At 38.9% G+C, this 14,765-nt stretch overlaps 1 protein-coding gene across 4 annotated transcripts in view; it reads left to right on the top strand.

Moving 5' to 3' along the window:
• LOC137249708 (acidic phospholipase A2 PA4) overlaps nt 1-8,242 on the top strand; it is a 102,663-nt gene extending 94,421 nt beyond the window's left edge. For all 4 annotated transcript variants that reach the window (XM_067781469.1, XM_067781470.1, XM_067781471.1 and 1 more), the window contains exons 5-6: nt 63-150; nt 7,709-8,242. In XM_067781469.1, coding sequence (XP_067637570.1) covers nt 63-150; nt 7,709-7,805 — 185 coding nt within the window. In that variant the 3' untranslated portion in view covers nt 7,806-8,242. The remainder of the gene's footprint in view (nt 1-62; nt 151-7,708) is intronic.
• Nucleotides 8,243-14,765: the final 6,523 nt, after the last annotated feature.

The raw sequence follows: 14,765 nt of genomic DNA, 5'->3' as shown, positions 1-14,765 counted from the left end.
TGGATCTGAATTCGCACACTTAATATTTTACTTTCTTTTTTCTACTTCTCTCTCTCGCACAGAGACCGCAAACACGTTAGGCGCCATCTTCTACAATGTGGTACAAGTGACTTGTTTCCAAGAACGCAGCCCCTGCTCAGCACATCAAAGGTTTGAAGATTTCTTTTATCGCACAAACCGTTGTGATATAACATATCGTCAGGCAGATCTTTATGTACCTCCAAATGCGGGCAATGTTATCCAAAAGCTTTTGTCACACCCATATGGCTTGGCAAACAAATTCTATTCTAATGATTACTATGGACGTGCTTTGCAGTCAGAGTATGCTCCGAGTTTGAAACAAAATTTTGATGCGTTTACACGTCGCTTGGGTGTGAAGTTTGCGTCGGTGGGTTTGGCAGCTGTGAATATTTTACGTGAGATCGTTCAAAGTCCACGCGCAGTATGGGATACTTTGAGCTCGCGCCCTAGTCCCGAATTGCCGAATGGTAATGGGCGTAGTGTTGGTGGACGAGGTTACATCTATGACAGACCCGGAAGTGGGCCAACTCAGTATCACAAGCCGAACACGCATTACGAGTACAGTCGTATAAACGATGTGTCGCCGAATAATTTTTGGAGTTTCTGATTGTACACGAAAGACTGACTAACTCATATACTAAGTACCTACTTAAGTTTTGTTAAGTTTTATGTTCTTAAGTTAAAAATTCCTAAGTTTTAAATGTAAATATTTTAGTTGCAAAAATGCAGTATTATTATTATTAAGATTTTTTTATTTAGAAAATTAAAAGATTGTGAGATATTTTGGTTTTTTGTTAATTTTTTAAGGAGATGAGTACCAATGAATCTATAACCAAATTTCAATAAGATATGTCAATGTTTACTCAAGTTATTGTGATCACAGACAGACGGACAGACGGACGGACATGGCTAAATCGATTTTTTTTTCCATCCTTAGCAGTTTGATATATAGAAGTCTATATTTATTAATTTTGTTCGCATAACGGTACCCCGTAACGGCATAAACTAATCGAGATAGATATAGACTTCTATATATCAAAATGATCTGGGCGAAAAAAGAAATTCATTTATCCATGTCCGTCCGTCCGTCTGTCCGTAAACACCTTACCTTGAGTAGATTTTGAGGTATATTAATGAAATTTGGTATGTAAGTTTCTGTGCACTCATCTCATATCGCTATTTAAAATGAACGAAATTCGGACTATAACCACGCCCACTTTTTCGATATCGAAAATTTCGAAAAACCGAAAAAGTGGGATAATTCATTACCAAGGACGGATAAAGCGTTGAAACTTGGTAGGTGGGTTGGCCTTATGACGCAGAATAAAAAACTAATAAATCTTGGACAATGGGCGTGACACCGCCCACTTTTTAAAGAACGTAATTTAAAAGTTCTTCAAGCTGTAATTTGGCAGCTGAGTATGTAAAGTTCTGTTACACCCGAACTTAGCCTTGCTTATTTGTTTCAAGCTAGATTCAGCTTTCTTTCTCCGTTTAGTTCAAAAATTGGGATTAAGCTTTTCCTGCCTGGCCTCAAATGCTTCAAATGAGGATGCGTCGTTTAACCATTGTGTTCTTGCTGGGTTTCTTTTATTTAGAAAATGTCAAAAGAGGGTGTGGACTGCACTTGTAGGTCAAATCCGATGAAATGCGCTCAAATGAGTAATTTCGTATTTGCGATTTGGGACGGAATAAAACATATGCAACATTCTGAGATGATCAACCAAGCAGGAAGGGTTTATAACAAAGCATGCAACGCCAAATAAAAAGAGAGGACTATATGCTTATGATAGACATTTTTCAAGAAATATTTGTCGCAAGCTCGATTGCAGAAGAATGCAGAAAGAAACGGTTGTGCAAATCAATGTTCATGTCACGCGCTTGCCAGATTAAGACTTCAGATTTTAGAGATAGCGCATCTATCAGATATCAAAGCAGTACTTGGGATGAGTTGGAAAGTCTGTTCTAATTGGGAATACGACAAAGCTTTTTTAAATTATCCTGGTTCCTGATCGGGTTTTCGAGTTAAGTCTTTGATTAACCTGAAGCCCCTTTCATTCCGCCGCAACCTAAGGTACAGACCGTTTGGCAACCATATTTGGGGCGTTGGTTGCTTACGTTGCCCATGCAGCACTAAAGCAGAGTCGAGACTGGGTATGGGCGCGCAACGGTAGTTACTTACCACGCAGTAGGTGCGCATCATATTTGGTCTCACAAAATTTTTACAGGGGGAAATAAACACATAGTTTAAATGTGAAAATTGCACGAAGAAAAACTTAAAATTTATTTTATTTCCAATATTTCCAATTTCATATATGTAGGATGATTGTAAGTCCATCGGAGGAGTCCAATATCCAGTGCTTGCGTGTTATCCAATTTCTGCCATTCTAAGGCCCTTTGGGACCAAGGAGGTCCTGAACGGCATTGCAAAGGAGTACTCCCAGCGCGTTTAGGACGGTTGTAGGTTTTCCACAATATACAGCGAGGGCATTTGCTGCTTCAGAATTGTCGGTTGCTGCGTAAGAATTGTCGGCGGCTGGAACACTGGCGCATTGAACGAATGCAAGGCAAGCCAAAGCCAAAACGAGAGCGAATACGAAAGTTGATGAATTCATTGTTGCTTAGATAAAGAACTGCTTGAAGACAAGTGTATGACTTTTGAAAATCAACTGGCCTTTTATACAAAAACCTGAGTGAAATTGTAGAACAAAGATTTGCCAAAATCTCACTTTCTTAACTTTTATAGTTTTGTAAATATTTGAATAGTGCAAAAAGTTTCGTTCATTGTTTTAGAAAAATTTGTTCAAAATAGTTACGAATATTATGTATCGTATGCTTCTTCTTCTTAATAGATGATAGTTAGTTCTGATTACTTTCCGCAACTATTCGCGCGTGCTTTTCAAGGTCCATAATAAAACTATAGAGATAACAAATAATAAGCAAGAAGGATTAGCCGCAACATCGCACCCAACAGACGTACGCTGGTTTGAAAAAATAGATATGGGTTGTTTTTACACAAAGTGTAAACAAAGTTGGTTGTCCCCATCCTCCCCATTTTAAATTATTTTATGGTCGTAAAAGCAAAAAAAAAAAAAATAGCATATTACGTGTCTATGGTTGTTGTTATTATTGTAGAAATAAATAAACTACCCGAAGGCGTTGGGGAGTGTTATCGATGTTGATGGTCCCTTGGCGGATGCAGATGCCGTACGTTCCGGTAACAAGCACCATCATCAATTGGTATGACCTCATGAAACCTTCAAGGCCATACCACTCTCCCAGCCCCTAGATCCAAGAGGAACTTGTGGTCGCCAGATCCTCGGCTGTTAAAGAAACAAATTTCAACAGAAGCAAAACTGTTGTTCTCAAGTTAACAATATTCTGTAAAAATAACAGATTCTCAATCAAAGAATTGATTTGATTGTTTATTTCAACAGCGAAGAACTGCAAATACTATGGAAATGCATCAGCTAATTTTAAAGAGAATCTTACGCTCACGACGCTCACTGCTTTGTTCTTACAACTCTCGGGCCACAGAATTTTCTGTAATATTTACAGCCACTGTTATACTCTAACAGTTTTCATAAACAATTGTGAAAGTGTTTTTATTTGTTTTTCATTTCATGCATTTTTTTTTGTTGATTAAATCGTTTAATTCAGAATCAACAATTTTTGCGAAGATGATTCAGCAGCTATTTGCGATGGAAAAATATCGAAGAAATATCGGTAGAATTTCCAAATAATTCCGTTGATTGAACCAGTTTTTTTCTTTCAGTTTACACAAAATAACAGTCCCGCTCATACTGCTTGATAGTTAAAGAAAAAAAATATTCAAAGAAAGGAACAACGCCAAAAACCTTATTGTTTGTCAATGACTTCCTTCTTATGCTTCTATCTCACTAGGTCAAATTTGACCACAAACTTGGTCATATCAATGAAAACGCCTTGTCATACAACGTCAAATGTGTTTAGCGTCCATTTTGACTACAAAGTGACAATTAAACTGTCCAATAAGTAAAAACGGCAATTGCCCGACGGTATGAAAAATTTGACATTGAAACTTCATTTGCCAGCATGTTGACAATTTATTTTCCAAACTGTCACATAATTCTTGTTTTGCCGGGTTCTTAATATAAGTTTCTTAAATTTGTACTGCTTTTTGCTTTACTCCTACGTGCGTAAAGTTGCACTCTTACTTGACAACTTTGCAAGACGGACTTTTACAAGAAATAAATCAGAAGCGGTATGTCGGTTTTGGCTTTGAATATCTTTCTGCATAGGGGAAAGCTTTCGTTGAAGAAAAACCAAAGAGGTGACGAATATTGAAACACTATTTTGGCGCGAAGAAGGTAGAGAGACGCCTAATTTGATCGAAAAATCATGAGACATAAGTTACTAAATCTTTGCTACTACTTACTAGCTAGCGAGGGGGAAGACAAACCCAATACCATAATCGCCGATGACGGAAAACACGTTCCTGCAACCGACTATGACGAAGTGAGAATGACAATAACCGGTCTAAAAAATATCAAGGCGCCGAGTAATGACGGACTAATCGCCGAGCAGTTGAAACACAGAGGCGAAGAGTTGGTAAAGATCATACATCAACTCCTATGCAAAATATGGTGGGAAGAGCGCATGCCTGTAGATTGCAACTTTAGTAAGCTCTGCTCAATCCACAAGAAAGGTAATCCCACAAACCGCGCCAATTACCGCGGATTCAGGCTTGGTAAATCTATTATCGACCAGATCTTCACGATGCGCCAAATCCACGTTAGGAAAATTGACCACCTTTCCTTGACTTGAACGCAGTCTTTGACAGCGCAAAAAGGAGTTGATTGTATGCTGATATGTCTGAATTTAAGTTCCTTGCAACACCAGCACCTCCACAAGGATTGGGAAACAACTATCCGTAGCATTCGAAACCAAATGAAGCTTTCGTGTGATTTTTTTTAACCTTAAGTGAGAGAAGATAGTTCTAGCAACGCGACTAAGTCGTGATGGCACATACTATAATAAGAGGGTACAATTATTCGCGTATGCTATTAGATTGATTGATATGAGTGACACTAAGTGATACCAATGTACAGCAGATAGAGCTTACAAAGTTTCTTAATCTGAAGTGTGTTTAATCACAGTTCGAACCGCATAGTCGCGTGGATAGGGTGCTGTCCAATAGCAGCTTTCTTTTGGTTTCAATTGGTCTCTCGATATTTGTCATCGACCCGCTTAGAAATATAAGCTCTTTAGATGCCTTTTCAGTTGCATGTTGGAAGTCGGCAGTCGAATCTAATACCTATTATTGACTACCTTTTTTGAGGTTATGTTTTCAGAGATGTGTTGAAAGCCAAATTTCTAGCGGTATGTGTTTTTTGTTCGCAGTATCAACACAGTTTATCCTGCTGTCACCTGGGGAAGATTGAGCTTTTTGAGCGTTTCTTTTGCGCTTCGGGCTGGCGCCAAAGTCGTCCGTGTATCCAACTAAGTACGGATCATCGTGCTGTAGGTATAATGAGATTTTAAATTGCTGGTCTAAGGCATACCTGCCCATCCTGCACTGTTGAAATCGTTTCTTACGTCTGTGGTTACAAGAAGGGGGTGGGGGGCGGGGGGGGGGGGGGGGGGTGGAAACTGTACTGTACCCTTGAAGTAAATGCAAATTAAAGGGTGAGCATGCAGGTGATGTCGGAAGGAGGCTCCCTTTCAAAACACTGCATGGGCTCACACCGAAAATCACTTTGGAGTCTAGGACCTATTATTTAGTCTGACTATCAGAGTAGATGTTAAATTCCATATCCGTAGTAGCACTTGATAGCACTTCATCCACCGCAACCCTAATCGCGCAGCTTCCTCTTGGAAGACGCTGCAGTGATCAGCCTACTTAATTTGCGGCATACATTAAGCTCTTGACAAAATACCCCCACAAACCTTTCCTAATGGTGTTGCTCAACGTCATTTTGCATAGTCGTATAAGTTTTGCGAGGAAGCCAAAGACATAGCGGCATATAGGCAGTTCTTTTTTGTGCTGTCGAAGACGGCTTTAAAATCTGCGAAGAGGTGATGTGTGTAAGTTATTTTTCACGGGTTTTTACAAAGATTTGGCGCATAGTGAAAATCTGGTCGATGGTAGAAGCCTCTCAGGACGAGCCAAAATCCCGCTCTATATGGCTCTCATTGAACTGACAGGTCAATGAAGACCTCATATAGATTGAATGTGTCCATAGTGTTACCAGAATTTGTTTGACGACCAAACGAAGAACCCCAATCAGGTGCCAGGACTTACTTTATAGAATAACTCCGTCCTTTTGGCAAATACTAGCAGTTTTCTGGGGCCCAGCTTAATTGCTGTCTCGAGATCTGGCAACTCTGCCGCCCGTAATAACTGGAACCTTGAGCTGGCGAACGCAGGACACGAACACAGAACGTGCTCAACCCTTTCTTCCTGCAGCTCACACTTCCTGCACTTCCTGTTACTCACGCGACCTAACTTATAGGCATGTGACGCCAGAAGGCAGTGTCCAGCCAGTATGCCCACCGTGAGCCTTAAGTCTTCTCTCTTCAGAGATATGAGCCACTTTGTGCGTCTAATATCGTAGATCTTGCACATGATCTTAGAAATTTTGCAGCCCTGCGCTTTTGTTCACGCCTTTCCTGCTTGATGAATCGTATGACACTCCTATCTCCTTTTGATTTCCGTCGTCGACTCAGCGAGTCTTGCACCCTCTTTTGTCAACTTATGCGCCTTTTCGTTACCTTCTATCCATTTGTGACTGGGAACCCAATAAAGATGTATGGTCCGACCTGAGCGAAATTTTTTCAATGCTTCTTTGCATTCCAAAACACTTCTTGATAAAGTACTGTGTGAGATTATAGGATGATGGCTCGAAGTCCTAAGCGGAGCTGAAGGAAAGTTTGATCTCAGTAGATCCACCATTTAGCGTCAGTGATCACATAGTAACAGACAAATGTGCTTAAGGAATTACGAGACAATTCTCGACTATGAGGGTAATAACCGGATTTAATTTTTTATCTTTCAAGAAATTATTTATCTGATTTTATAAACGTAATGCGGTGAGGTGAGATATAGTTGGTAATCTTTTGTTTTTTTTAGTCAATTGTCCAAGAAATAAATAAATGTGAGGCGCGATAACCTCCGTAGAGATTTGAGGCCAAGCTTCTCTTCCAATTTGCGTCGTGCTCTTTTAATTTTTTCCTACAAGTTGGCTGGACGGGACCTACTTGTTTTATGCCGACTCCGAACGGCACCTGCAAGGCAGATTACTTTTCACTGAGAAGCGTTTCAAGGAAGAAATACACTCGGAGTGCTTGCCAAACACTGTCGAGGGGCGATCCCGCTTAGAAAAATGTTCTCCTAATTGAAAAAACTTGTTACTAAAACTTTGATGTTGCTTTGCCAGAGGAGTGAACCTAGGATCTTGAGTATAGTAGGCGGAGCATGCTACCAACACACCACGGTGGCTTTCCTCAATTGTCATACGAAAGAAATTTGGCAATGCGTTCGAAACCACCAACTATCTGTTGAAGAGACGTCACTGCGTGCAACGAGCTTTTGTCATGTCTGTCTAAGAAAGCTGAATAAAGCTCTTGACCGCTTGCTATATTTAAGACGTGTCTGATTTATAGTAATAAGCTGATAGTCTAATTATCTTCTTCTTCTTCTTTTTAGGGCTGGTTACAATCAAACCGAGCAGGATACGATCTGTGCACAATGGCAATATCAGCCATCTGGAAAATATGTACCCAGCGCACCAGGACGTACTTAAGCGGAGGTGTCAACGAGAGAGTGGGAGATAGTGTCGTTAATGAATGGACAAACAAACAAAAGGAAACTGACCAACGAATATTATAATATATTATATCTAGCAGCTGATACAATTGTTACCTTCCTCCAATTGAACTTGAAATCTTAATTTTATTTAAAGCTTAAAATAGAAAATTAACTTTAGCTATTAAGCTAACGATTAATACAATAAGTAGACCCATAGTGAAATTTTTGATGGCAGTACAAAGCATAAGTGCATGGAAACGTTGATGAATGTATGTATGTATGTATAGAAAAAATCATATTTTTTGATTCGTATACAAGCAGTATGAAATTCTACTGGTTTTTGTTTAGACATATCAGGCAGAGTTGTAAAACAAACTTTCAGTAGAAAAAAATAGTAAAAAGATTATTGAATAAATGTGCAAAAATTTTAAATATCATAGTAGCTATAATATTAATTTATTAAGAAACATAACAGCCCAGAGTCATAATAGATTCAGAAAGAAGTTCTATACAGTGTTTGCATCTGCTGCTTCAGAGCAACAGTAGCAACGAAAAATATGCTCTGCTACTGCTCCGGCTTTGAAGATGAGCAGAGCATAGAGCAGAGCCGTAGTATTAAAAGGTGATAGCATTTCTTATGCGTTGTTGCATCGTGTTTTAGAGCGGAGCAAATAGCAAAACAAAAACTCCAAACCAAAAGCTATTTGTATGGAGCGATAGCGAAAGAACAAAAAATGTATGCTCTCGGCTCTGTTTGGCATTGTTATTGAGAACTTTTTCGTGTCTCTTGTGTTTGTTGTTGCACCAGATGTAGTTGTTGTGATGTTGTTGTTTTTGTATTTGTGGTTTGATTTGTCGGTCTTTAGGTTGGTGTTGTAGCGTTTTGTTTTTGTTGTTATTGTGATTGCATTGCGGCACTCACCTCTTTTCCCACGTTGCATTTTAAGTTGTTGTAAATAAGTAGTATCACCTTGGATAGACAAAGTTCTGCATAACAATGCCCAACAGAGCAATGAATTCTTTTTTTTTGCTCTCGCTCCAATAAATAACAAATAGCATTTCTCGTGGCTGCGGCGGCCCGGTCGTTGGTCCCTGCTAAGAACTCGGATGCGTCGTTTAACCATTGTGTTCTTGCTGGGTTTCTTTTAGTAAGAAAATGTCAAGAGAGGGTGTGGACTGCACTTGTAGGCCAAATCCGATGAAATGAGCTCAAATGAGTAATTTCGTATATGCGATTTGGGACGGAATGAAACATAGGCAACATTCTGAGATGATCAACCAAGCAGGAAGGGTTTATAACAAAGCATGCAACGCCAAATAAAAAGAGAGGACTATATGCTTATGATAGACATTTTTCAAGGAATATCTGTCGCAAGCTCGATTTGCAGAAAGAAACGGTTGTGCAAATCAATGTTCATGTCACGCGCTTGCCAGATTAAGACTTCAGATTTTAGAGATAGCGCATCTATCAGATATCAAAGCAGTACTTGGGATGAGTTGGAAAGTCTGTTCTAATTGGGAATACGACAAAGATTTTTTAAATTATCCTGGTTCCTGATCGGGTTTTCGAGTTAAGTCTTTGATTAGCCTGAAGCCCCTTTCATTCCGCCGCAACCTAAGGTACAGACCGTTTGGCAACCATATTTGGGGCGTTGGTTGCTTACGTTGCCCATGCAGCACTAAAGCAGAGTCGACCCTGGGTATGGGCGCGCAACGGTAGTTACTTACCATGCAGTAGGTGCGCATCATATTTGGTCTCACAAAATTTTTACAGGGGGAAATAAACACATAGTTTAAATGTGAAAATTGCACGACGCAAAACTTAAAATTTATTTTATTTCCAATATTTCCAATTTCATATATGTAGGATGATTGTAAGTCCATCGGAGGAGTCCAATATCCAGTGCTTGCGTGTTATCCAATTTCTGCCATTCTAAGGCCCTTTGGGACCAAGGAGGTCCTGAACGGCATTGCAAAGGAGTACTCCCAGCGCGTTTAGGACGGTTGTAGGTTTACCACAATATACAGCGAAGGCATTTGCTGCTTCAGAATTGTCGGTTCCTGCGTAAGAATTGTCGGTGGCTGGAACACTGGCGCATTGAACGAATGCAAGGCAAGCCAAAGCTAAAACGAGAGCGAATACGAAAGTTGATGAATTCATTGTTGCTTAGATAAAGAACTGCTTGAAGACAAGTGTATGACTTTTGAAAATCAACTGGCCTTTTATACAAAAACCTGAGTGAAATTGTAGAACAAAGATTTGCCAAAATCTCACTTTCTTAACTTTTATAGTTTTGTAAATATTTGAATAGTGCAAAAAGTTTCGTTCATTGTTTTAGAAAAATTTGTTCAAAATAGTTACGAATATTATGTATCGTATGCTTCTTCTTCTTAATAGATGATAGTTAGTTCTGATTACTTTCCGCAACTATTCGCGCGTGCTTTTCAAGGTCCATAATAAAACTATAGAGATAACAAATAATAAGCAAGAAGGATTAGCCGCAACATCGCACCCAACAGACGTACGCTGATTTGAAAAAATAGATATGGGTTATTTTTACACAAAGTGTAAACAAAGTTGGTTGTCCCCATCCCCCCCATTTTAAATTATTTTATGGTCGTAAAAGCAAAAAAAAAAATAGCATATTACGTGTCTATGGTTGTTGTTATTATTGTAGAAATAAATAAACTACCCGAAGGCGTTGGGGAGTGTTATCGATGTTGATGGTCCCTTGGCGGATGCAGATGCCGTACGTTCCGGTAACAAGCACCATCATCAATTGGTATGACCTCATGAAACCTTCAAGGCCATACCACTCTTCCAGCCCCTAGATCCAAGAGGAACTTGTGGTCGCCAGATCCTCGGCTGTTAAAGAAACATATTTCAACAGAAGCAAAACTGTTGTACTCAAGTTAACAATATTCTGTGAAAATTACAGATTCTCAATCAAAGAATTGATTTTATTGTTTATTTCAACAGCGAAGAACTGCCAATACTATGGAAATGCATCAGCTAATTTTAAAGAGAATCTTACGCTCACGACGCTCACTGCTTTGTTCTTATAACTCTCGTGCCACAGAATTTTCTGTAATATTTACAGCCACTGTTATACTCTAAGAGTTTTGATAAACAATTGTAAGTGTTTTTATTTGTTTTTCATTTAACGATTTTTTTTTTGGTTGATTAAAGCGTTTAATTCAGAATCAACAATTTGTGCGAAGATGATTCAGCAGCTATTTGCGATGGAAAAATATCGAAGAAATATCGGTAGAATTTCCAAATAATTCCGTTGATTGAACCAGTTTTTATACCTTTCATGAAAATGAAATGGTATATTAATTTCGTCACGAAACCCAAAATTGTAAGTCCTTAAAGGAAAATAGATAGACCCACCATTAAGTATACCGAAATGATCAGGATGAAAAGATGAGTTGATTTAGTCATGTCCGTCTGTCCGTCTGTCTTTTTGTATGCAAACTAGTCCCTCAATTTTTGAGATATCTTGATAAAATTTGGTTAGCGGGTGTATCTGGGTGTCCGATTAGACATTTGTCGGAACCGGCCAGATCGGACAACTATAGCATACATCCTCCATACAACCGATTTTTCAGAAAAAGAGGATTTTTGTCATATCTTACTCAATTTAATAGATTGAAGCTTCAAACTTCACCATATAATTTCGTATATTAAACATATTGTTGCCTGAAAAAATTGATGAGATCGGTCGTATATATAGTATATATATGGTGGTATATCTATATATAAAATTCTTCTGTCACGGTTTTAGAAGCTTAACTCCTCCGAAACGGCTGAACCGATTCTCTGGAATTTTGCGAGCATATTGGGTAGATCTGAGAATCGGCCAACGTCTAACTTTTTTTTCACTACGTGCCTAGGGTCTTGAGATCAAAACGTGGACTCGGGTACCCCTAGATTGTGTTTATGCAATATGGATATCAACTGAAAGCTGTTGATGAGTGCTATAGTTCAGGATAATTTTCATACAACTGAGAGGCTAGGGTCTCGAGATATAGCCCAAAACGTGGACCCGTATACCCCTAGAATGTGTTTATACAATATGGATAACAAATGAAAGCTGTTGATAAGTGCTATAGTACAGGATAATTGTCATACAACTGGGAGGCTAGGGTCTCGAGATATAGCCCAAAACGTGGACCCGGATACCCCTAGAATGTGTTTCTACAATATGGATAACAAATGAAAGCTGTTGATAAGTGCTATAGTACAGGATAATTGTCATACAACTGGGAGGCTAGGGTCTCGAGATATAGCCCAAAACGTGGACCCGGGTACACCTAGAATGTGTTTATACAATATGGATATCAAATGAAAGCTGTTGATGAGTGCTATAGTTCAGGATAATTTTCGTACAACTGAGAGGCTAGGGTCTCGAGATATGGCCCAAAACGTGGACCCTGGTACCCCTAGAATGTGTTTATACAATATGGATATCAAATGAAAGCTGTTGATGAGTGCTATAGTACAGGATAATTTTCATGCAACTGGGAGGCTAGGGTCTCGAGATATGGGCCAAAACGTGGACCCTGGTACCCCTAGAATGTGTTTATACAATATGGATATCAAATGAAAGCTGTTGATGAGTGCTATAGTACAGGATAATTTTCATACAACTGAGAGGCTAGGGTCTCGAGATATAGCCCAAAACGTGGACCCGGGTACCCCTAGTATGTGTTTATACAATATGGATAACAAATGAAAGCTGTTGATAAGTGCTATAGTACAGGATAATTGTCATACAACTGGGAGGCTAGGGTCTCGAGATATAGCCCAAAACGTGGACCCGGGTACACCTAGAATGTGTTTATACAATATGGATATCAAATGAAAGCTGTTGATGAGTGCTATAGTTCAGGATAATTTTCATACAACTGAGAGGCTAGGGTCTCGAGATATGGCCCAAAACGTGGACCCTGGTACCCCTAGAATGTGTTTATACAATATGGATATCAAATGAAAGCTGTTGATGAGTGCTATAGTACAGGATAATTTTCATGCAACTGGGAGGCTAGGGTCTCGAGATATGGGCCAAAACGTGGACCCTGGTACCCCTAGAATGTGTTTATACAATATGGATATCAAATGAAAGCTGTTGATGAGTGCTATAGTACAGGATAATTTTCATACAACTGAGAGGCTAGGGTCTCGAGATATAGCCCAAAACGTGGACCCGGGTACCCCTAGAATGTGTTTATACAATATGGATATCAAATGAAAACTGTTGATGAGTGCTATAGTACAGGATAATTTTCATACAACTGGGAGGCTAGGGTATCGAGATATAGCCCAAAACGGGGACCCGGGTACTCCTAGAATCTGTTTATTCAATATGGATATCAAATGAAAACTGTTGCTGAGTGCTATAGTACAGGATAATTTTCATACAACTGGGAGGCTAGGGTATCGAGATATAGCCGAAAACGGGGACCCGGGTACCCCTAGAATGTGTTTATACAATATGGATATCAAATGAAAGCTGTTGGTAAGTGCTATATTACAGGATAATTTTCATACAACTGGGAGGCTAGGGTCTCGACATATATCCCAAAACGTGGACCAGGGTACCCCTAGAATGTGTTTATACAATGTGGATATCAAATTAAAGCTGTTGATGAGTGCTATAGTACAGGATAATTTTCATACAACTGGGAGGCTAGGGTCTCGAGATATAGCCCAAAACGTGGACCCTGGTACCCCTAGAATGTGTTTATTCATATTCATATTATTCATATTCATATTTATTGAGTCAATGGCAGAAACCTTACTGACTAGATTTACAAGTTTGCAAATTAACTTAAAACTAAATAACTAAAATTAATTCAAGGATGAGATAAATTTTCTCGATAGTAAGACTCAATCTTGATCGAAATACTCGCAATCAGATCGATCACGTTGTGATAGACGGACGGCATGCCTCCAGTGTTTTAGATGTGCGTACGATCCGAGGACCTAGCATCGATTCGGACCATTGTAGCATTATACGTCACACCCACTGTATTGTATCATTATACGTCACACTCACTGTAACATATTCGCGGCATTACGCATAACAAACTCCAAATATATTTTAGTAATAATCATATTACAATATTTTCCAACATAAATTATTGAACTAACCCAGACGGCTAACCAACATCAATGGAATGCCGAATATGAGACCCATATCCATTCACAGCTCATAAACTATACATACAAACATACAACCCATGGTGGGAAAATATTAAAACACTCAAATTGATCTGCTGACGCTGCTAAATGTACAAAACTACATGTATGGAGTTATGCATACAAAACTACATGTATACAAAGACTGTATACAAACGTACAAGTATGCATAACCCATTTCCTATGTACTTATTTTTAGTTATTAGTATTAAGATATTTATGAATGTATAGGTTAAGTAAATTACTATAAAAGACAAGAATTTATTTAATAAAACAAGATTTAATGTTGGAACATTGAACACTAAACATCTTTTCCTTTTTAACATTTCATGGCGATCCTGCCAGTCTAGATCAATAATAAGCAAAACTGCTAAAAAGATCTAGCTGGTCAGAAGAGCCTGTTAGTAATAATAAACAAAGCAGGATTCGCCTGTAAACTTAACATTTCATGGCGATCCTGCCAGCCTAGGTCAATAACTAGCACAACTGCTAAAAGACCTAGCTGGCCAGAAGAGCCTGTCAGTTCGGAAAAATAAAGAAAAAATAAAACCCAGGATTCACCTTATAGAATCAAATCAACACTCACCCAATGTTGACGAAAACACCAGGAAATGCAAATCAAATTCTACCACCACTATTTCAAACACATCAACCATAACCATTTGGATCTACCCACTATACACCTAACAACAAGTGGACAGGAAGATACACGGATACATATACATATATTCGCATAAGAAGTGGAATAAA

This window comes from Eurosta solidaginis, chromosome 4 (genome assembly GCF_040869045.1).
Source record: "Eurosta solidaginis isolate ZX-2024a chromosome 4, ASM4086904v1, whole genome shotgun sequence".
Classification (NCBI taxonomy): domain Eukaryota; kingdom Metazoa; phylum Arthropoda; class Insecta; order Diptera; family Tephritidae; genus Eurosta; species Eurosta solidaginis.
The sequence above is the reverse complement of the archived record's forward strand: the minus strand, read 5'-3'. Positions and strand labels throughout refer to the sequence as shown.